This window comes from Manihot esculenta, chromosome 3 (genome assembly GCF_001659605.2).
Source record: "Manihot esculenta cultivar AM560-2 chromosome 3, M.esculenta_v8, whole genome shotgun sequence".
NCBI lineage: Eukaryota > Viridiplantae > Streptophyta > Magnoliopsida > Malpighiales > Euphorbiaceae > Manihot > Manihot esculenta.
The window spans coordinates 30,967,620-30,988,115 of NC_035163.2; the positions used below are offsets into that span (position 1 = coordinate 30,967,620).

General features: G+C 35.4%; 4 protein-coding genes across 7 annotated transcripts; 2 read left to right on the top strand and 2 right to left on the bottom strand.

The window, feature by feature from the left end:
* Positions 1–1,553: 1,553 nt before the first annotated feature.
* On the top strand, positions 1,554–9,020 carry LOC110611814 (serine/threonine-protein kinase RUNKEL). The gene is made up of 11 exons (XM_021752309.2): positions 1,554–1,799; positions 1,903–1,992; positions 2,526–2,578; positions 2,713–2,788; positions 3,593–3,654; positions 3,758–3,836; positions 3,933–3,992; positions 4,110–5,720; positions 5,984–6,853; positions 7,495–8,619; positions 8,710–9,020. Exons 1-10 carry the CDS (start codon positions 1,752–1,754, stop codon positions 8,608–8,610), a joined length of 4,065 nt encoding a protein of 1,354 aa, XP_021608001.1. The 5' UTR covers positions 1,554–1,751; the 3' UTR covers positions 8,611–8,619; positions 8,710–9,020.
* Positions 9,021–10,093: 1,073 nt separating this feature from the next.
* On the top strand, positions 10,094–10,808 carry LOC122723386 (classical arabinogalactan protein 25-like). The gene has a single exon (XM_043955522.1). The coding sequence runs from the start codon at positions 10,223–10,225 to the stop codon at positions 10,628–10,630; it is 408 nt and encodes a 135-aa protein (XP_043811457.1). The 5' UTR covers positions 10,094–10,222; the 3' UTR covers positions 10,631–10,808.
* Positions 10,809–12,232: 1,424 nt separating this feature from the next.
* Positions 12,233–14,784, bottom strand: LOC110611815 (acyl carrier protein 1, chloroplastic). Of its 2 annotated transcripts, none has more exons than XM_021752310.2 (4): positions 14,562–14,784; positions 13,831–13,944; positions 13,219–13,344; positions 12,233–12,658 (listed from the first exon to the last, which is right to left on the bottom strand). In XM_021752310.2, exons 1-4 carry the CDS (start codon positions 14,628–14,630, stop codon positions 12,536–12,538), a joined length of 432 nt encoding a protein of 143 aa, XP_021608002.1. In that variant the 5' UTR covers positions 14,631–14,784; the 3' UTR covers positions 12,233–12,535. The 2 variants fall into 2 exon arrangements, with proteins under 2 accessions (XP_021608002.1, XP_021608003.1); XM_021752311.2 differs by having other exon boundaries at positions 13,219–13,341; positions 14,562–14,780.
* Positions 14,785–15,761: 977 nt separating this feature from the next.
* Positions 15,762–19,994, bottom strand: LOC110611144 (sodium/hydrogen exchanger 2). 3 transcript variants are annotated; one of them, XM_021751287.2, is made up of 14 exons: positions 19,124–19,994; positions 18,911–19,029; positions 18,673–18,770; positions 18,473–18,532; positions 18,346–18,392; positions 18,059–18,253; positions 17,916–17,962; positions 17,692–17,758; positions 17,457–17,557; positions 17,251–17,352; positions 16,992–17,130; positions 16,839–16,901; positions 16,532–16,615; positions 15,762–16,319 (listed from the first exon to the last, which is right to left on the bottom strand). In XM_021751287.2, exons 1-14 carry the CDS (start codon positions 19,292–19,294, stop codon positions 16,008–16,010), a joined length of 1,605 nt encoding a protein of 534 aa, XP_021606979.1. In that variant the 5' UTR covers positions 19,295–19,994; the 3' UTR covers positions 15,762–16,007. The 3 variants fall into 3 exon arrangements, with proteins under 3 accessions (XP_021606979.1, XP_043811118.1, XP_043811119.1); XM_043955183.1 differs by having other exon boundaries at positions 17,916–18,253; XM_043955184.1 differs by having other exon boundaries at positions 17,916–18,253; positions 18,911–19,042; positions 19,124–19,256.
* Positions 19,995–20,496: the final 502 nt, after the last annotated feature.

Sequence of the window (20,496 nt, forward strand, 5' to 3'; positions counted from 1 at the left end):
ATTTTCATTGGTTTACAATAACTAGTTTAACGGTATTTGTTCTTTCGACATCTCCACTTTTAAGTGGTACTCCCTTATAATTTGTTATAATATATAGTTGATTTTTCTGGAGTTGAAGTAGTTGATCTAGCATTACTTGAGCATCATGTTGTTTTAATGGACTCAAATATGGGGCCTGAAGTCTTTGAGCGACAAAATTGATGGAAATAGCAGCAATAATTGTGGAGAGAGTGTAGAAGTATAGGGATAATGTCACTATGAGACTAAATAAATAAGGAGTTGTCCAACCAAAATTCACAAATCCATATGTTGTTACAAATTTGCATAGCTTTGTGAATTAGGTTTGTAGTGTGTGACACAATAGGAATGATATTTTTAGATATATGATTCGACTTAATATGAATAACACATAATTAAATGGCTATAATCGGTACGGATTCATATTTGAAAAAAATATTTATTGCTTGAATCGAATTCGAATTTTATTTAAAAGCTCAAATTCGTTTATATAAATAATTAATTTAATATAAAAAATATATTTTATAATAATATTTATAATTTTTTATATATTTTTTTAAATAAAATTTAAATATTTATTATAATTATTAAATTTTTTAAATGAAATTTTTTAATAAAAAATGTTTTTTATATAAATTATTAATTAAAATATATTAGACTATAGGAGTTTGAGTTTTATTTAAATAATAATAATCGAATTGAAAATAAATTTAAATAGTTTAAATTAATTTTTATTTGAATTCAATACGGATTGAGAACTAAAATAATTTAATTTTTACATATACCCTACTTTTTTTTAAAATAGGGGTTGGGGAGTCGAATCTTAGATCTTTTAAGACTAAGGGATACACTTTCTATCAGGCTAAACCTTGGAGTGCTACATATACCCTACTTATTTTGTTGATATCATTAGCTATAAATAGTTTTATTTAGCCGACACATGAGTGAAGGAATATTCGTTACCGAAAATTCCATCTTTAAGAGTATGCAAGAAGGCCTTATTAATGTTGAGTTAGTGATACTATAGATTTAAAGGTAGAGAGGCAGTGGCAAATTGAGTTATTGGGTACATGATTGTAGATAAATTGATGATGACCACGGCTCATACAAATGTTCTTATCCTAGCCATGGGCCAAGATGCTCAATGGAGATTATGTTTTTGGATGGCAGGATTACATAAGGTAAAAAAATAGGAGAAAAAAAGAGAACATAAAATACAAGTAATAGGATACTAATACCATATTCAAATAGGTTAATCAAATGGTGAGAATAAATTATAATAGGATGAGAAGTTCAAATTTTAGAGTAATCAATTCCGACTAAAATTTATTTATGAAAAGAAAATTACTTTCTAGAAGAATAATACATAGATTAGATAAAAGTAATTATTATAATTACAACTTAAATGTGATAAGTTCTTAATTCCTTAGATGTCCTTTAAAATTTGTTTGTCCATGTTCGAATTGTTTGGATACAAGAATAACCTTAAACTCAACATGTTTCTCTTAATTTCAGATTATTTTCAATTAAACTCGTATTCCCGCCCATCTTCTCTATCTATGGCCTCGTTTTGACGAATCAAACTTTCTCCATCGCACTGTAATCAAATATAAACTAAGACTACTCTCTCTCTCTTTCCGATTCCTGATTTGGTCGGCCGGTGACCTCTCAAATGGCAGATTGATCTTCCACATTTATCCAAATCTAGATCCCAGCGAGCCAACTCCGCCGCAATGAACCATTTCCACATCTACGAAGCCATTGGCCGGGGGAAATACTCGGTAATTACTTCACCGGAGCGTGCTCAAATTTCAAACATATGCAAGCTCTAATAGTAGTTACATCTTTAATTCTTTATGTTCTGATGTGGAATTTTGTGCACAGGCTGTTTATAAAGGGAGAAAGAAGAAGACTATTGAGTATTTCGCGATTAAGAGTGTTGAGAAGTGCCATAAGAGCAAGGTTCTACAAGAAGTAAGGCTGTCAAGATATCTTGATGATTTAAAGTGTTTAATTAGCAGATTAATTCTACATTTCAAGTTGCTTTGAGTTTTCAATACATTGCCCCCTTCTCCCTGTGTGAAATTTAAAGCATCATTTTGAGCTCTAATACTTCGTATTAGTAGCTACATAACTGCTTACCGCTTCTTTACAGTTCAAATGAAGTTTAAACTTGTGATCTTAGATATCACTCCATCTGATTATTTCCGATAGATTTTTGGGATAGGAATACATTATATTTCAGGTCCTAAACTGGGAAAAGTTAGTCGTGCTAGTAAGTATCTACCTTTAATACAAAGTTGGGGTACTAATAGTTTGCTATTACCCATTTCTCAGAAACATTCTGTTATTTCTGTTACCCATTTACTTTCACAAACTGTTTGGAAAATAGAGCAATGAACCAACTGCATGTGTACTCTTCACTTCCTATGGGAACTTGCTTTAACTGGATATTAGTTTTACCCTTATTTTATGTGCTGATGCCTGTTTATTTTAATTAAATGCAGGTTAGGATTCTTCACTCTTTAGATCATCTAAATATATTAAAATTTTACTCATGGTATGGATTGCTCTATCTTGTTTTACAGAAGCTTTTTTTTTTTTTTTTTTTAAAAAAAGAAACTACAGTTGAAGACCTTATTCTTCTTCTGGTTCATTTTCTCGGTTTCCTTACATCTATGGTGCGTGTACTAGGTATGAAACTTCTGCTCACTTGTGGTTAGTTTTGGAATATTGTGTTGGTGGAGATCTGATGACCTTATTGCGACAGGTACCGATATTTTGACATTTATGGCAACCTCACAGTTAGTTAATAAAAGCGTATCATTCTTTTGCTGGAACCTGGAAATGAAGTTTTGGAATACACACACGCACACCCACATAAACATACATTATATCAAGATCAACATTTGAAACATGTCATGGGTAATTTCTTTGGTATATCTTTTAGATATATAATTCAGAAAGGGGACATTGCCACGAGTCACTGCGTCAGTGCGTCCAACTCAGATGTGGTGTCCAGTGCAACAACTTTGGAAGTCTTAAATGTGATCTTTGAATGGATTTCAACATTCCTAAATACGGCTTTGTAAAATAGTGTTTCTGGAGTAACTAGCTTAATACTATTCAACCTCCCAGTTTTTTGAAGATCTTTGCTGGTCTGGCTACATCCTGCTTGCCACCAAACTAGTTGCATAAACAACTACTGATCGGCTGAATCTTGTTGTTAGTCGTTAAGGTTTGAAAATATGCTAGAATTTTATTTGGCAACATGAAATTTCCTGCGAAATTGATATGGCCTTCTTCAAACTTTGGATTTGCATTCAAGGTGATTTGCTAAAAGCATGAAGGCTTTTCCTTCTCTAAGATCACTTGTATATCATATGAAAAATCCATAATAGAAAATGGAAGTTGTCGGTTACATTATTGCAAAAGATAATGGTTTTGTATTCTGTGTATCGTTCTTAAGATCTGCTCCGGCTTTACACGTTCAGAAATTGAGCAATGGATTCACTGCTACACATATCTAATGAATAGTTATACAGCACAATGATAATTTATGGTTAAACTGCAGGATAGTCAGCTACCTGAAGACTCCATTCACGATATTGCTCGTGATTTGGTTAGAGCTTTGCAGTAAGAAATGCTAAATGGGTTTTATTTGTCTATTTCATTTTCCTCTCGATGTTGGTTGTCTTTTGTTTTACACTTTTTATACTGACAAGGTCATTAATTTTAGGTTTCTACACTCAAAGGGAATTATTTACTGTGATCTAAAACCATCGAACATTCTCTTAGATGAGAATGGACGTGTGAAGGTACTCATGCAATTCCCTTTCTCATGCATGGTTTAGTTATTCTGATGTCTTTACTATGTTTAGAAACCAGATTTCACGCATGTTTATGCGATGCAGCTATGTGACTTTGGATTGGCAAGAAAATTGAGCGAAATGTCTAAAACTCCTTCTTCCATGGTAAGTTGTTCTGTGCACATGAAGTTTGAAATTTGGCATGGCAATGTAAAATTTATGATCTTTTCTTAACATTGTAATTGTTTAGTACAGTAACTTTGTTGTTATATACTTTTTCAGTTACCTCAAGCAAAACGTGGAACGCCCTGTTATATGGCTCCTGAACTATTTGACGATGGAGGCGTGCATTCCTATGCATCTGATTTCTGGGCCCTAGGTTGCGTACTGTATGAATGCTATGCAGGGAGGCCACCATTTGTGGGTAGAGAGTTCACTCAACTAGTGAAATCTATCCTCTCAGATCCAACCCCACCCCTTCCTGGCAATCCAAGCCGTCCTTTTGCCAACCTAATCAATTCTCTCCTGGTGAAAGATCCAGCTGAAAGAATACAGTGGACTGAGCTTTGTGGACATGCTTTTTGGAATACTAAATTTGCTCTAGTACCCTTGCCATCTCAGCCTGCTTTTGATAATATGATAGAACTTTATGCTAAGCCATGTCTCTCAGAATGTAATGGAGATAGATCTTCACAAAACAAAACCCCTCCTAAACATTGTGAAAAGGATGTAAAAGGGACACCAAAACCTAATGAGAATTCAATATTAGGTTCAAGTGGTCATGAGACCCCGGTAAAGGATATTCTGAGTGGTAGAAAAATCCAAACAAAGACATTCAGAGGGGTTGAAGAGAAGCAGAGAGTTCCTTCTAGTGCTAGTAGGGGTGTCAATCTCCTAAGGCTGTCAAGAATAGCAAAGTCAAACTTGCAGAGGGAGAATGAAAAGGAAAACTACAGGAGGCCCATGCCTAATAGCTATGAAAATGATGCTGAGGTTAAAATTGAAAACACTGATATGGAACTTAATTTTAATGAGAATGCGGAAGATGATACACATGATGAACCTGATGGATCTGATAACTCTAGCAGTATACCTGAAGAAGTAGAGAGTAACATACATCAATTGGAGACCTCACCCGTGGTTAACATGCCTGCTTCAGATGAATCAAGAACAAATGATCAGGAATCATCTTCAGAATATGTTGATATAGCTACCACCCCACTCACTGCCAGTCCTCAGGTCAAAACTCAAAGAGCTAAAGAAGGTGTGGAAGCCACTGAGTTTGATTCTTTAAAATCATCCAATAAGCTCTCAGAGGTCCTTTGGCATCCATCTGATCTTTCGGTCAGGCCTGTGATGCCCAGCAGAAAAGCTGATAAAGCATCAGAAGTAATTCCTTCTCTTCCTTTTGAAGCACTGAAACCATCTGATTTTGTGAAGATGTCTAAGGAGCAGCTGGACGCACTCAACAATAGAATTATATCCACTTTTAATGGGAACAATAACACTGGAGAGAAGCAGAATCTGATTAGATACCTTGAGATATTGAGCAGTAATGCCGATGCAGCCAATATCTTAACAAATGGGCCGATAATGCTTATGGTTGTTAAAATGCTCCGACTTTCCAAGGCTTCAGCTTTGCGTGTTCAACTTGCTTCACTAATTGGCTTGTTGATTCGTCATTCTACTTTTATTGGAGATGATTTGGCCAGTTCTGGAATTTTAGGGTCACTTACAGCTGGCCTCAGGGACAGGCAAGAAAAAGTGAGGAGATTTTCCATGGCTGCTCTAGGTGAATTGCTGTTTTATATATCCACCCAGAATGAACAGAGTAGAGATAATAATACACTTGAATCTCCCTCAAAGGATAGTCGTTCCACATTTGGTTGGCAGGTTCGCTTTCTAACCTCACATCTATAATTGTCTTGTTCACGTGCCAGATGATATAATGAGTGATTCATCTTCATAACGAATTCCGACTTTCTATAATTTAGTGAAACTTTTTTCTCTATTTGTTGCCATCAATTGAATTTCAAAACTAATGCTTTAAGGTGAATGGTTGCCAACATTAAATCTTTTAAGCATTCTTTCATGCTCTTCTTTGACTTGTGTTCATCTTCATTTATTATCATATAACATCTTTTTACCGGATGCAGGTTCCAAACTCTTTGATTTCCTTGGTTTCGTCTGTTCTACGGAAAGGAGAAGATGATATAACTCAACTTTATGCATTGAGGACTATTGAGAACATTTGCAGTCAAGGAGGAAATTGGGCAGCTCGTTTCACCAGCTCAGATGTGATCAGTAACCTATGTTATATATATAGAGCAACAGGGAAACAGGAGAGCATTAGGCTTACTGCGGGATCATGTTTGGTTCGTTTGGCTCGGTTTAATCCTCCTATCATCCAGTCGATTATTGAAAAACTTTCTTTCAAAGACACAGCATCTGCTCTTGTTAAGGGCAGTCCGCGTGAGCAGCAAGTATGTTTGAACCTCTTAAATATGGCCATGCTTGGAAGCCATATGTTCACAAACATTGGGCGACACCTTTTACCCTTGGCGGAGGATAAGAACCTAGTTCCAAGTCTTTTATCTCTTACTGAGCAGGGTAGTGAAATTTTGAGGGGAAAGACGCTTCTCTTCACGGCTCTGCTTTGCAAGAATGGAAGGAGATGGTTACCACACTTTTTCTGCAATCCTAGATTGCTCTCTGCAGTGGACAGGCTGGCCAAAGAGAAGGATAGCTACTTGCAGCAGTGTTTAGATGCATTTGTGCGCATTGTGGTATCTTCTGTCCCAAGCTTACTGGATATTATAACTACAGACATTCAGCAGATGATGGGAGGAAGGCGAAATGGGCATTTCTCTGCCATTAGCAGTCGTGTTACTCCAAAGACCAATATTCATTCATTGCCTGTTGTCCTGCATCTACTTGGCAGCTCATCTTTAAAGTGCCGGGTTGTGAATAATCAAGTACTGCAGCAATTGACAAATTTGGTCAAGGTTCTAGAAACACCATTTCAGGTGAGTAGCTCATGTGATTTTAACAGTTAACTCATCTCCAATATTTGCCTTTATACTTTGTTGCCCAGTTCCTCTGAGCTGTAATTTAGAATTAAAATGATGAGTAAGATTAGGTAGTTGGCTGCATTTTCAAGCTAGCATATAATTTATATGCTGTGTGATCATTTTGGCCAAGTAAAGTTAGTGTTTAGATTCTTTAGAATGGTTATTAAGGTCTACACAGGTGGCAATCTGATACACACAGCACATGTAATGGGTAAATATTTTTTGAATTTAGTTATAACTGAAACATTAAATGATTTGAATATTGCTAATACTCTATATTTATCCAGGACAACCATAGGTGAATAGGAATATTATCTATCTTTGGTAGTACAAGAAAGCTGTGTCTTTGGCTGGTAAAACGCCGGAGAAAGTTATAAGCTCTACGTAAAAGTTACTGCTAAATAATCCACTATGCATGTGTTCACGAGTAGTAGGCTTTCTAGTTCTTTGGGAGATTGACAAAGCCACAATCATCTTTTTATATGTTGCAGAAGACCACCTGTTTTAGTTGTCCAGATGGCACATTCCTTTCTAGAAAGAAGGGACAAACGGGTTTATATACTGATTTAACATTTTTTTTTCTCTTAATCCTTCAGGGAAGGGATGACTTACAGATAACTCTTCTTCGAATTTTGGAATCTATTGCGGAGGAATCTTCTTTGATTCTTGAAAGCCCCGATATCCTTATTGGTGAAATTCTACCTAGCCTAGCCATTCTGTACAAGGGAAACAAGGATGGCGATGCCAGATTCTTATGCCTGAAAATCCTGTTTGATGTCATGGTCATCTTCTTAAATGAACCTTTTGATGATGAGCAAAGATCACAGGCCTTGAAGGCAATATCCAATATCCATTTCCTACCTCTCTACCCGGCATTGATTGAAGATGAAGATCCCATTCCCATGTATGCACAGAAGCTTCTTGTGATGCTCATCGAGTTTGATTGCATAAAAATCTCAGACATTTTACATCTGAAGACAGTCTCACAGTGCTTTGAATTTTTACTCGGTGATTTGTCGAATGCAAATGTAAACAATGTTAAGCTGTGTCTTGCTTTGGCATCTGCTCCTGAAATGGATTCCAAATTACTTTCTCAGCTAAAAGTAGTTAGGAAGGTTGGAAATCTTTTGGAGTTTGTGTATGCAAAAGACATGGAAGATTTTCTTGAGCCAACTCTTGCCTTGTGTAGGGCTTTCCTCCTATGCTCAGTAGGGAGAAAGAGAGGATTAGCCTACAGACAAGAACCAGCACTCCTAAATGATGTTTCTTCTGAGGCAAGTGGTCCGATTGATCCGCAACAATGTATAAGAGATACAATGGAATTTGGTGGCAATGTAGGTGTCCTGCTTGAGTTGAGTGGGTCCTCTGAAGTAAATATCGCAGATATAGCTTCTGAATGTGTAGTATTATTGCTGAAGGCAGCCCCAAGGGAAGCTACAACTGGTTTTCTAACTAACCTTCCGAAGGTTAGTGCAATCCTTGAGTCTTGGCGCAAGGGTGTGCCTCACTTAATTTTGCGTCGGATGCTGCACGCTCTTGGTTATTCTTGCAGGCAGTATTTGTCACATGCAATGATATTATCAATATCTAAAACTGAGGTGTCAAGGCTTGAAGCCATTATTTTGGAACTGAAAAATTCAAGCACATATGATTTAGCCAATGCTGCTTTGCGCGTGGCCTCAGAGTTGCACCGGCTGCCTCGTTGCATTTGAAGCCTGGAGGTTTGTTTGTTTGTCTGTTTGTTACCGCTCTTATTTTGTTTCATTAAATCAACAATTTCTTAAACTTATTAGTTGCTTTTTTATTTGCAGATACTTTGGAAGTTGGCTTATGACAGGGCTGAAAGGCTCCTCCTGAAATCAGGGTAAGGGTTCAGTGCCCCATGTATGAGGATGAATTCAATTTTTTATTCGTATCATTATAATATCCTTTTTGTATAATCTTTATATGTTTTGTATCATCAAAAGAACTCCATTTGCTTGAAACTCGAAGTTGAATAGATCAGAGTCGACGCATGTCCTCTTCAGCATACATTTGGGTGTAGAGAAGCCCTGAATTCTTGAACAAAAATCAACCAAATTTAAACAAATGGAAAAAGAAAAAAAAAGAAGCTTGACTGTTAGTTGGTGGTGATGACACACACCTTTCCTTACAAAGTCTTCCTGACAAAAGGTTCAAAGTGAAAGCTGTTAAGTTAACACAGCTTCTCTTCCACCACCACCCCAGAAAAAGCAAAAGCTTCTTCAATTTTACCTGCAACTGCACGAAAATTTTTATTTTTTAATTGATAGATGACATGCCATTCGCATGTTATTAATGGCTCCGCTTTCTATCTCTATAATTCATGGGGGGACAATGATTCAGAAATTCTGTGCATTTCCAATTACGGTCAAGTTCTTAGTGTCCTGCCTCTTTCCATCAAGAACAGGTTTTTGTTAGGGACCTTTGGACAAAATTTAAGTAGCCTCTATCTTTTGTTTTAATTTATTACATTTATAAAGTTTTACTTTTATTTATTATTTATATTTATAATAAATTAATTACTAAATTTACTTAATTACAAAGTAAAATAAATTCAAGTGCTATGTTTTATTATTTTTATTAATAAATTCAAAGTTTTGCTTATTAATTACAAGAATAAAAATTAAAAAACGTAATAGATTAAAAACAAAGTTTTTAACATATAATTAAGGATTATTTACGTATTCTATCTTTTTTTATGTGTTTAGCATTGTTAATGGAAAAAAAAATCTCATTAAATGCATATATCAACTCGATCTGTCTTTCATTGGGTGGGAGAAAAGGAATTAGATCAATGCTTAAATTTGTCATGGAAAATCACTTTACTGAAAACACAAGAAAAGAAAATCAGATATCAGTCCTTGATCTCAGTCCTTGTATTAGCTCTAACGCTCATCTTGCTTTAACATTAAGTAATTAAATTAGATTAAGCTGGAAATAAATATATGGTTATGCTAAAATTAGGGAAACCCAAGCCAAAATCAAGGGACAGAAAGAATCCTTAATCAAACTCCAAACAACCATATGGCAACAAAATTCAACCAAACCTTTGTCTCTTAATCAAACATGCCAACCTGCAATTTCTCATCATCGCCCATTCATCACATCCCATATGGGTCAGGGTCCCACCTAAGGCCCCTAGTCATACCTTTAAAAGGACTTCATCATAACTTGCACCAAAGCTCCTACACTGTCTATAGCCCCCACAAATTTTTTCTTCAAATAAAAACTTTCATTACACTCTCTCACTACTATATTTTACTCTCTCCAGTGAGTGTGCCACTGATTTCCTTCATCATTAGAATGGCCTCTTTTTGGTTTCTCTTATCATTCATTATATCTTTAATCATCTTTCCATTTCTTTCTTCATCTGCTCTGCTAAATCCACAAGCTTCAACTATCCCAACTTCTCCAGCATCCCTAGTAAACTCTCCACCTCTGTCTCCTTTCCAGGAGTTGTCACCAGATATTGCTCCTCTTCTGCCTTCTCCTGGTGGTGTGTTGCCTTCTCCTACTATATCATCTTTGCCTACTATTCCCTCCACTCAGAGCCCACCAAATCCAGATGAGTTTGATGCACCAGGTCCTGATTCTGCATTTTCACCACTAGTTTCATTTCCAGCCTCCTCTGCAGCACCTCAAAACTCAGTGAACTTTGCTGCTGCTGTAGGGTGTACACTCTATTGGTCAATTCAGCTTTTAAAAGTGTGAGTTAGTTGCTTCCTGAAATGTTAGGGAATTCGTATGTTTCCATGTTAATGTTCCATTAATTATAGTATACAATATAATGCAAGTAGTTTTTGTTTTGGTCTACTGATGAGTTGATGTGTGTGTTGTTGTAATAACCATGATTGTTCCATTGTGAGATGAGCTATTCTTGTTTTTTAGTGCATTCTGTGTTCTGGGTATTCGAAGAAGCATTAACCTCTTCAACCTGAGAGCTATTTTGCAGAAGAATATGGTGGCTCTTGCCTGCCATGGTTGCTGCTCATTCGCATACCTGCAGTCGGTTGCAGGTGATGAGTGAGCACATGGGTTTGATCCAAATCAATATGAGAACAAAAAATTACTATTCCAAAAAGCATGTGACCCACACCTAAAGCCCATGTATTAGGTGACAATTTGTTGACAAGTCCATCACATGTTAACTAATCATGCTTATTATAATAGTGGTATTAAGGTAAATCTGCTTTGTCTACTTTTCACTCTCATCATTTCTCTTGGGGAATCCCAAGTCTAAAATGGGTCTTTAACATGGTTGATATATATTCATGATAGATGTTCAAAATCTTAAAAGTTACTAAATTTTAAAAATTAAATGATTAGCCTAGAGATTTACTATTATAAACAATGTTATGCATCTGTTTAGAATAAATTACTTGTAAGTTAGATTATCCGTTTTCCTTTATTCTTTGTTTAAGTTGATGAGATTATATAATAATTAACTCAAAATTATTAAATAATTTAGATTAATTTCAAGTGAAAAATAATCTAAAAATTATGTATGCCAATTTTAACTGGCCACTACACTATGTTAGCACTGATTTAGTTTCCGAATTTGGAAACGATCCTGATCAAACAGTTTAACAGCCTAAATTGGTCTTGAGTAGGAATCAGATAATCTCCTTTCTCAACCCTAAATTATTGATTCAGGCCCAAAATCGCCTGAATCAGCGGGTCAACGGTTGAACCCTGAATAAACGACGAATCAAGTCCATGAAAGCTATGCCACAGACTGGAATTTGTGTACGAGTAATTATTTATCTTTTTGTCCAATTGCGAAGAGAGAGATACCTTAACAGTGAACATCATCCCTTTCCTTGCAATCATGATTGCAGGTTTAGAGGTTCTACTTCATTCTTCCTTATTGCAAGACAGTGACTGGAGTTGATGATAATAAACACTCGTTTAAATCAACTGTGCTTATATTGTCTCATCTTTGTGCCAAATCTTGAGCTGCACATATTCACATGCTAAGTTTTATTACAATATGGAATGTTCAGTCAAGAGAATTCATTAATTATTTTCTTGAATTTCTGGTGAAGTTGGTTAGCTTCATTTTGCTATATATTGCAGAAGCTAACCAATTCCGCATGACATAGGAGAATCACATATTCAAGTCAGAATCAATGTTCGTACATCCAGACCTATACACCCAACCAAGTAAGAGATGCCACATTATCTTAAATCATAGTGAGTCCTACCTAAAATCATGGTAGGGCCTACGAAAATTTATAATATATTAATTTTATATTCGTTGGGTGTACATATGTCCAGATGCGCTAGAAATTTCCATCCCACCATGTAATGCACTTCACACAAAGACACTACCCATTGTCCTTAAGAATTATGCTGTTTTAGCATTGGAATGTTCCACAGGAAAAGTGGGGAAGAAAGAAAATGATACTTATCACACATTGATGATATATTGACTCATAACTAACATAACAATGAGGCCTGATACACAAGTTCTTTCTGAGTAGCAGATAACTTAGAATAAAAGAAAATTGAAACAAGGCACTTGGATGAGTTATTTTATATTTGTTTACCCTAAAAGAAAAACATTAAGATATAGAACTACCACGTCTTCAGCTCTTTGTATCATTTCAAGCACTTCTATTTTTTCTCAAGAAGCTCCTCAATCAGATCTGCAGCATCTTGAACACTGACAATACTCTGGGCGGTCTCTTCTTCCACGCTGATTCCAAATTCCTCCTCAAGTCCCATTACAATCTCAACCTGAATAAAAGGAAGTTGATGACGATAACACTGATTACAATATAAACAACTGAGGATTGTTTGCAGAGGAGAACTCAGTAAACATCACTGCTGGAAGAAAATAAGGCAGATCTTTACACATCAAGGAATTTTCTGTTGAGAGAACAAATTCTAGATTCCCCCAAATTTTTGTTAACTTGAGTTTGCATGTATTTCTGTGGTAGCTAAACAATCTTGTCTTTTGTATTTTCATCAAAATTCTGTTCTTTGGGAATAAAGGCTGTTTATATAAAAGATGGTGGAAACTTTTGTTTTTAAAATATCATTTGATAAAAGCCTCAAGATGTTTTCATGATAGAGTCTCATAATTCCATTGTCAAGTTGACCGGATTGGTCCTTCGTTTATGGATATTCCACATAACTGACCAGATGGAAAAACGTAGAACGCTAAAAAGCAAAAAAGAAAACAAAACATGCTGATGAATGGAGGTCAATCACATAAGATAAACAATTATAAAAGATTACTTGTAAGTGTTGTGTGAAGAAACAAGTTCAAAATATAAGTGTAGACATTGAAGTACCGTGTCGAGAGAATCAGCTCCCAATGCAACAAACTTTGACTCTCCATTGACAACAGTGTCAGGTGCCAGAGCCAGCTGGTTCCTCACAATTTCACAAACTTTGTTCAGTGTCTCTGGCTTGGCCTGCTAGAAAAAATTGTGCTCATCATTTATGGCTGTGTTTTCAGTTAGACTAAGAATTAAGAAATCAGTATTTTCATTGAAACTAAGAAAGTTGCATGTGTGGTGGATGCGATGTGCATGTACCAATTATCTTCCCATTTCAAACTACATTTTAAGTGCATCTTCCAACAAGCGATGAAACTGGCAGAGCATAAGAATTGAACAATGGACAAATGGAGCATAAACATTCTTTGAATTTCAAACACAGATACAAATAACTTAATGCAGAACAAACACTTCCATTACATATCAAATGATGACACTGATGGCTTAGAAAACCACAGAATATGATTTCATTTACTTCAGATTAACCAAAATTCCTTTAACAAATAACATTACCAATTCAAATAGAATGCAGATGAACATGGGTATCACTGCTAATACAGAATCAATGATAGAGAATAATATTGAAATATCTCCGTAGTTCAAATAAAAGATAGACATACACACCGCACAGGAAACTCGGAAACGAGATGAACTCTTTTGCAATCTAAGAGAGGGGTAGCTTCTCCCGCTAATTGGAAGAGAAACCAACCTCAGACTAGAGATGCCATTGCTTGATGTCTGCCCAAACATTAAAAAAGAAAACCATAAACATTAAGATATTATATGCAGTCAAAGATAAGTATATCACCAAGAACAGCCTATTTCTAATAATAGTGCCAAGAAACCACCCAACTTATAGATTTAAATTTGCAGGTGAGCAGAGTTTTATATCTTCAACACACTCAAGCATGTGAAAGCTCACTACACTTGAAGCATAAACAATCATCAACCACTCAACCTACTGCACTTTGGGCTAATTTCCATTTCAATGGTAAAATAATTGAAAACTGAAATCACTCAACTTAAAGATCAATCTTGCAGTTGAGAGCCACAAGAAAGATTTATTCGCTAGCTAATTTTTGCAAATCACTGGTAAAACAATTGAAAATGATTTATAACTCACAATCAGCAACGTGACAAAAGCCTCATAAAGATTTCAATAACACTTTAAACATGAAACTCTTCTACAACACAATCTCAAGTTTGAATCTACATGAATTGGGTATTAAACCTAAAAACAACTATCAATCCCCAATCACCAATAGAATCAATATTAAAAAATAAACAGAGAAATCAAACCCAAAAGAGAAAATGGAAAGCAGATCAAGATAAAAAATTAAAAAAAAAAAAATTACCTGGGTGGGAAGCTTAAGGGAGGTTGAGAAAGAGGTAATGGAGATTGAAGGTCCAGTAATAGAGGCCATGGCTTGTGGTTCACCAACAAAAAATAACACAGAGAAAGAGAGAGGCGGAGAGAAACAATGAGCACGAGGAGTGAGTGCTTGAAAGAGAAAGTAGCGAAGCGCGTTTAGGATTCTCTTGTTGTTTTATACTTGTGTTTTCTTTTTCAACTGTTGCATGTTTGTTGAGATTGGTTGGCTTTGTTTCCATCGAAATTCCGACTGTTTGGTTCCTCGTTTTGATTTTCCAGTGTTTGGTCACAGGGTTGAGTTATCATGCCATTTCAAATCCACACGTGGTCATTTTCTCACTAGCTTAACAAAATACAAGCTCAAAGCCTAATGTGGAACAATCCATCACCATCAGTGATCAAATTTGGTTGGAATGTGTAATAGCAAATTTTGGAAACGGCCAAATATATAATTACGAATCAGGACTTTACATAAAAAGTATGAGTTTTTGAAATATTTCATTACACACCTTAATTTTATAAAAATAGAATTTTATATATAAAGTGAATACACGTAGACATAAAAATTTTGATGATATAGACAAGTGATGAAGATAAATTAAAATAGTAAAATTATTTTAATTAGAATTATATCCAATCTGCTGTAACAATCTTTAATACAAATTCTTAATTATATATATAGTGAAGTGACAACTATATTCGATCTAACTTGATTTAAGAGATAAATTTAAAAGTAATAATTTTTTTTTTAAAAAAAAAAGCTAAATTGAACAAAAGGTTAAAAAAATGAATCAAATTGAAATTGCACATTTAGCTATTGAGAAGTGAAAATTTTATAATTTTTTTATTTAATTAATTTTTTTTATCAATTCTAATGTTTGAGAATGTAATAAATTACTACAAATTTTTAAATAAATATGATTCATCATGAATTTAATAGACAATAGAGTGTATATAATCTATTTTTTTATAAAATAAATTTTTTTATTTATATTTTAAATATATTTTAATTCATACTGGGCCAAATCCAAATAAATATTTAACATTAAACTCTTTAGCTTAAAGCCATGTTCCCATTCTCTTTACCGACTTGCCCTTCTCAGGGCTTTTTTTTCGAAATGGAAATTAGAATTGAAAGAGTAAATTAAACAAAAAGTTGTGTAGAAATTTAATTAATTTTTGCTCGCATATTATTTATTTTAAATAAAGCCAAGAAATTGGCACTTTACAAAATCCAGTATCTGGAACACAATCTCATTTGAAAAACCATATACACAAGAAAAATAATACCAAAATTGAACACAACCTCACTCTGACTTGTTAAAAAAAAAAAAAAAAAATCTCTCTGACTGAATGAAAAGCCGATTTCATGAACTACCCTACTTAAATTAGTAGTCATACACTCATTGAAAATTTCTCCTCACTGCTGTCACTGGAGAAGACTTCCCTCAGTTGGGGAACCAGGGATGAAAGGTACAAATCCCCGGCCGCCAAAAACAGGCCGCATGAAGGCATCATCAAAGTCTCGCCAATAATGGTGGACTGTGAGAGAAGGGGTGCTTAACAGCATCCTTAAACTTGTTGGGTAAGAAACATCGTAGCTGCCTTTGTTATCCTCTAGATCTTGCCCATTGAGGAGTGGCACAATGAGAGATTTAGGACTAGACGGTTCAGAACTGGAAGTGTGATTTGGAGATGGAAGCAAGATCCTAACTATTGGTTTTGTCATTAAACCGAACACCTGCACATATCAAACGATTAGCTAACCTTGCCACTTGCTTTTCATGGCATGGGCAGAGTTTGGTCTAGCAGGTTGCTACTCGTAGTAGTAATAAGCTAAGTTCAACAAAATTAAGGGAATTGCGGCTGATTCAGTTTGTTACAGATATGTTCAGTTCAATTTTGTTATTTAAAACACGGAGTAGTATCCACATAGAAGAGGTGGTGACTTACAACTGTGCTGAAGAGGACAACTGTGATGGTACTAGTGATCATTATCGCACTCCCACGCAATTGTGTATAGCCTGAATTGGTAAACTGCATGAATGCAATCAAATGACTCATTCAGTGAACATGAACAATGACCATACCCAATGAGGAGAATGCAAATCCCTTGATAAGTCTAGGACAACTTTCAAAACTTGTAGCCAGTCAGCCATCCACAAAGGTTGGGTTTTGTTAGTGTATCACAGTTCATAGTCATATCTAAAAAGGAAATTTTCAGTCTACTTTCTGTGACAGAATATTCAATATTCTTTACCTGATTATAAGCAAGAGCCATCGAAACAGCACCACGCATAAGACCTGCCCACCAAATTGTTACCTGCCGATGAAAATTCCATGGAGACATTTAGTACAGTAAGTAATTGATGAACATTAAGCTCTAGAAATCAGAACAGCTAAAAAGCAGTACCTGTTGCTTGATATCAATTTTTTCACAGGAAGAGTTCTTGGTCAAGTTGGATAGAAAGGATAAGGAGAAAACGAAGGCTGCTCTTCCAACCATAACCAATCCCAAAAGTATTGCACTCACACCGGCTGATGTCCCAGGGCTGAGAACAAAAACAGGAATTAATCCCACACTCAGGAAATGGTAAACTTAGTTGGACTTGACTCGCATTTTGCATGTTGGAATTTATTTTCCTAATCTCACTTCTATGCAATAGTCTTACCTATGGCTTACCAACTTCCATTTCTCAATGTCCAAGGCATCCATTCCAACGTAAAGGAAAATGAAGATCTCGGAAACAAATGACAATGTGGCAAAAGCATGCCTGAAATGATTGATAAGCAGCCAAATATAAGTACTGCAACAACTAGACCAGCAGCTTTAGTGAAAACATAAGGGGATATTGTAGATGTACGTAGCTTTACATACTTGGTTGTCACTCTTGAACTTTCGGTGACGTTATGCCATGTATAATGAGACATAACAATCCCACAGAAGAATACAGTGAGAATGGCGCTTAAATAGAATAGCTGCAAGAAAAACCAAATTTTCAACAAGGTTAGAGCAACTTGTATCCACCAAATTTTAAATCTAACAATAGAAGGAAGCAGAAAACAAGGGTCCCAAGCGAGACGCTCTATTTTACTGTTTGTTAGCAACTTACTTCAGCCAGCATATATGAAAGGTAAGCCATGAGAATCATCAGAGCAACCTCACGGTCAGTAGAGCGTCTGGATTTTTCACGAAAACAGAAACTATAAGAACACTTTTTTTAAATTTTTTTTATTGCCACTAGCAACTGAACAGCGTTGATCATTATGTTTTTCTTATGTTCCTTCTGCCATTAAGATGACATGGAAAGTTAACGAGCGGGAATATGTTACAAACCTGCCAAAGTAAAGCTTCTTAATAATGTATGCACTGAGTAGTCCAGACTGTTTAAAAAAAAAATACACATAAATTTTGAAACTGCAGAAAAAGAAAACACATGCAAAACACACACAGAGAGAGAGAGAGAGAGAGAGTCTCACTAAAACTCCCAAAATGGTGCTTGAGATAAACAGATTTAGAAAGTTCCCAAAAAACTGCATAGCAACACTTGAATTGATGTGGGAGAGATCAAAACTCTGGATTGCATTGAAAAGAACCACAGATGTGGCATCATTTACCACACCCTCTCCAAAAACCAGACTGTATAGTAAAGGTGTTTCATCCTGATTAAGCACCTGCAGAAACACAAATCAAATTAATTAATCCATCTCTGGGCTTGTACCCCCAAAACGGTAAACGAGACTTTCCTTCACTAGGCCGTTTATACCTGTAAGGTACAAACAGAATCTGTGGCAGAGAATATAGCTCCAATTGCTGCAAGTAAAGAAGATAAGCGAACATAAACTGTGGAAAAAAAAAGGGGAAATAATGATAATAAACGAAACTGAGCATACCAAGATAGTCTCCTATGTCGAGGGAACCAATGTTCATTTTCTTGAAGAAGTGCATAGCACCTAAGTATAAACGAAAGAAGTAATCATAAGAATTTAACATATTAAGTTCTGCATTTGTTCTCAACCTCTAAATTTTGTCTCCCACTAAACATGGCAAAACATGCAAGCGAAATACGGAAGAATAAAAAAAAAAATCACACCTATTGATATGACACCAGTGGAGATCAGTGTACCAACTGCACCAAAGAGAACGATGGTCATGAAGTTGCGGAAAAACTGCTTCTTCTTCACCTGGAATCTGGTGGAGGAATGAGCAAGCAACAAAAGTTGTCATGAAAATTGAGCAAGCAACGGAAGAAATACATCTGTGGATGACGAATGAACGAACAAACTAATCTCAGAAAAAATTGTGGGAGAAATCAGAAGTATCCAACTTACCCAGCATTAAAAATAATAGGTGGAAGAAGATAAATAAAGAATAAATCTTCACTAAAAACTAAAAGATGTGAGCTCTTTCCTCCAGTTGTAAGCAAAATAACCACCCCAGTGCACAGACCCTGCATTAATTCACTATAAACCTGTTACAAATTATGCTGCTATATTGCTACATCCAAAACCATGCAAAGATCAGCGAGGGAAGATAATACTGACAATGGCGAGGGCTGTAATGGATTCGTTCATCCACCGATTCTCCTCTAGTAGATGGCCAATTATAATACAGGCACATAGAAGTGCCACGAAAAGGTTTATCGACACTACTGATGAGTGATCCGATCCTACTATTGCCCCCGGCTTCGTCAAAACCTCTAAAGCGAGCGCCATTGTCGTTGAAACAATTCCCTCTGATGAGAAAAAAATCTGAAACTGATTCGATTTTTAAGCTACAAACTTTACTTCAAATCTGTAACTTGAATCTTTTTATGATACAAACCAACCCTCTAAGTATGGAAAAAGCAACCTGATTTAAGTCGATCCTTTTTACTGTTTTTCATTAAGGTTTTCTTGCTTCTTTTCTCGCCGTCCAAACAGTGGTTGCTAAAACACACAACAAATCGAAATATTTTACCGCTCAAAAACTAGGTCATAGACTCGCTCGCTTGCTCATGACTCACTCACCGCGAAGCTCAAGTAGTCCGGTTCCTTTCAAATTCTAACGAAACAAAACCGCAACGTCGATGCTTTTTAAACTTGAACTGATCAAAAAGTTTCAATAAAGAGGCAAGAAGAAAAGCTTCGTCGAAATTCGATTTCAGCTAATATAGTGAGAGAACATGGGAGAGGACAAAGGAGCTGAGCTGACATTGAAGGGCAGAGGCCGCGAAAGGAAACTTGTATATACACCGCTTGAACCGAGTCAAAGAGTTCAAATTTTAAGCGCGACAAACATTGATGGAGAATATAGGACAAACTAACGGTTGCGATTAAGATTGGTTACTATGGTGTTGGATGTGGCTTAAGATTTCCTCTTTTGAAAGAAATTGGAATTAGAGGTAGAAAAAGGAAAGGGAACGAAATTAAGGAACAAGGAAAGTTCCGGTGAGAATGAGTTTGTCGTCTACGGAATCTAAAATATCTAAAGGATACTTTATTTGGATAGAAAATCTCAAGTATTATATTTAATTTAAATTACCATAAGTAATTATAGTCAAAGCCTATATTTATTTAATTTTTAATAAAATTAATTCAGTTGCTTAGAATGGAAGTACCAGTTTTGTTATTAATTAAGGTTTGATAATGGTATTTGTTTTAGCTTAATAAAATGAATTCATTAATATTTTAATGTTAATTTTAAAATTTATGTAATCAATTTTAAGATTAAATATGTTAATAGAAAATAATTTTGTATATATTAATTAATCTTGTAAATATTATATTATATAATTTATATAAAATATTTTATTGTGGGAATAAAGGTGGTGGAGCTTCTATTATTCACTACAGTAAAAAGGAATATTTAAGTGGGGAATACAAAATCTTTTAATGTTTTTAATTCACATAAACAAAGGGAACATATTTTATTCTAT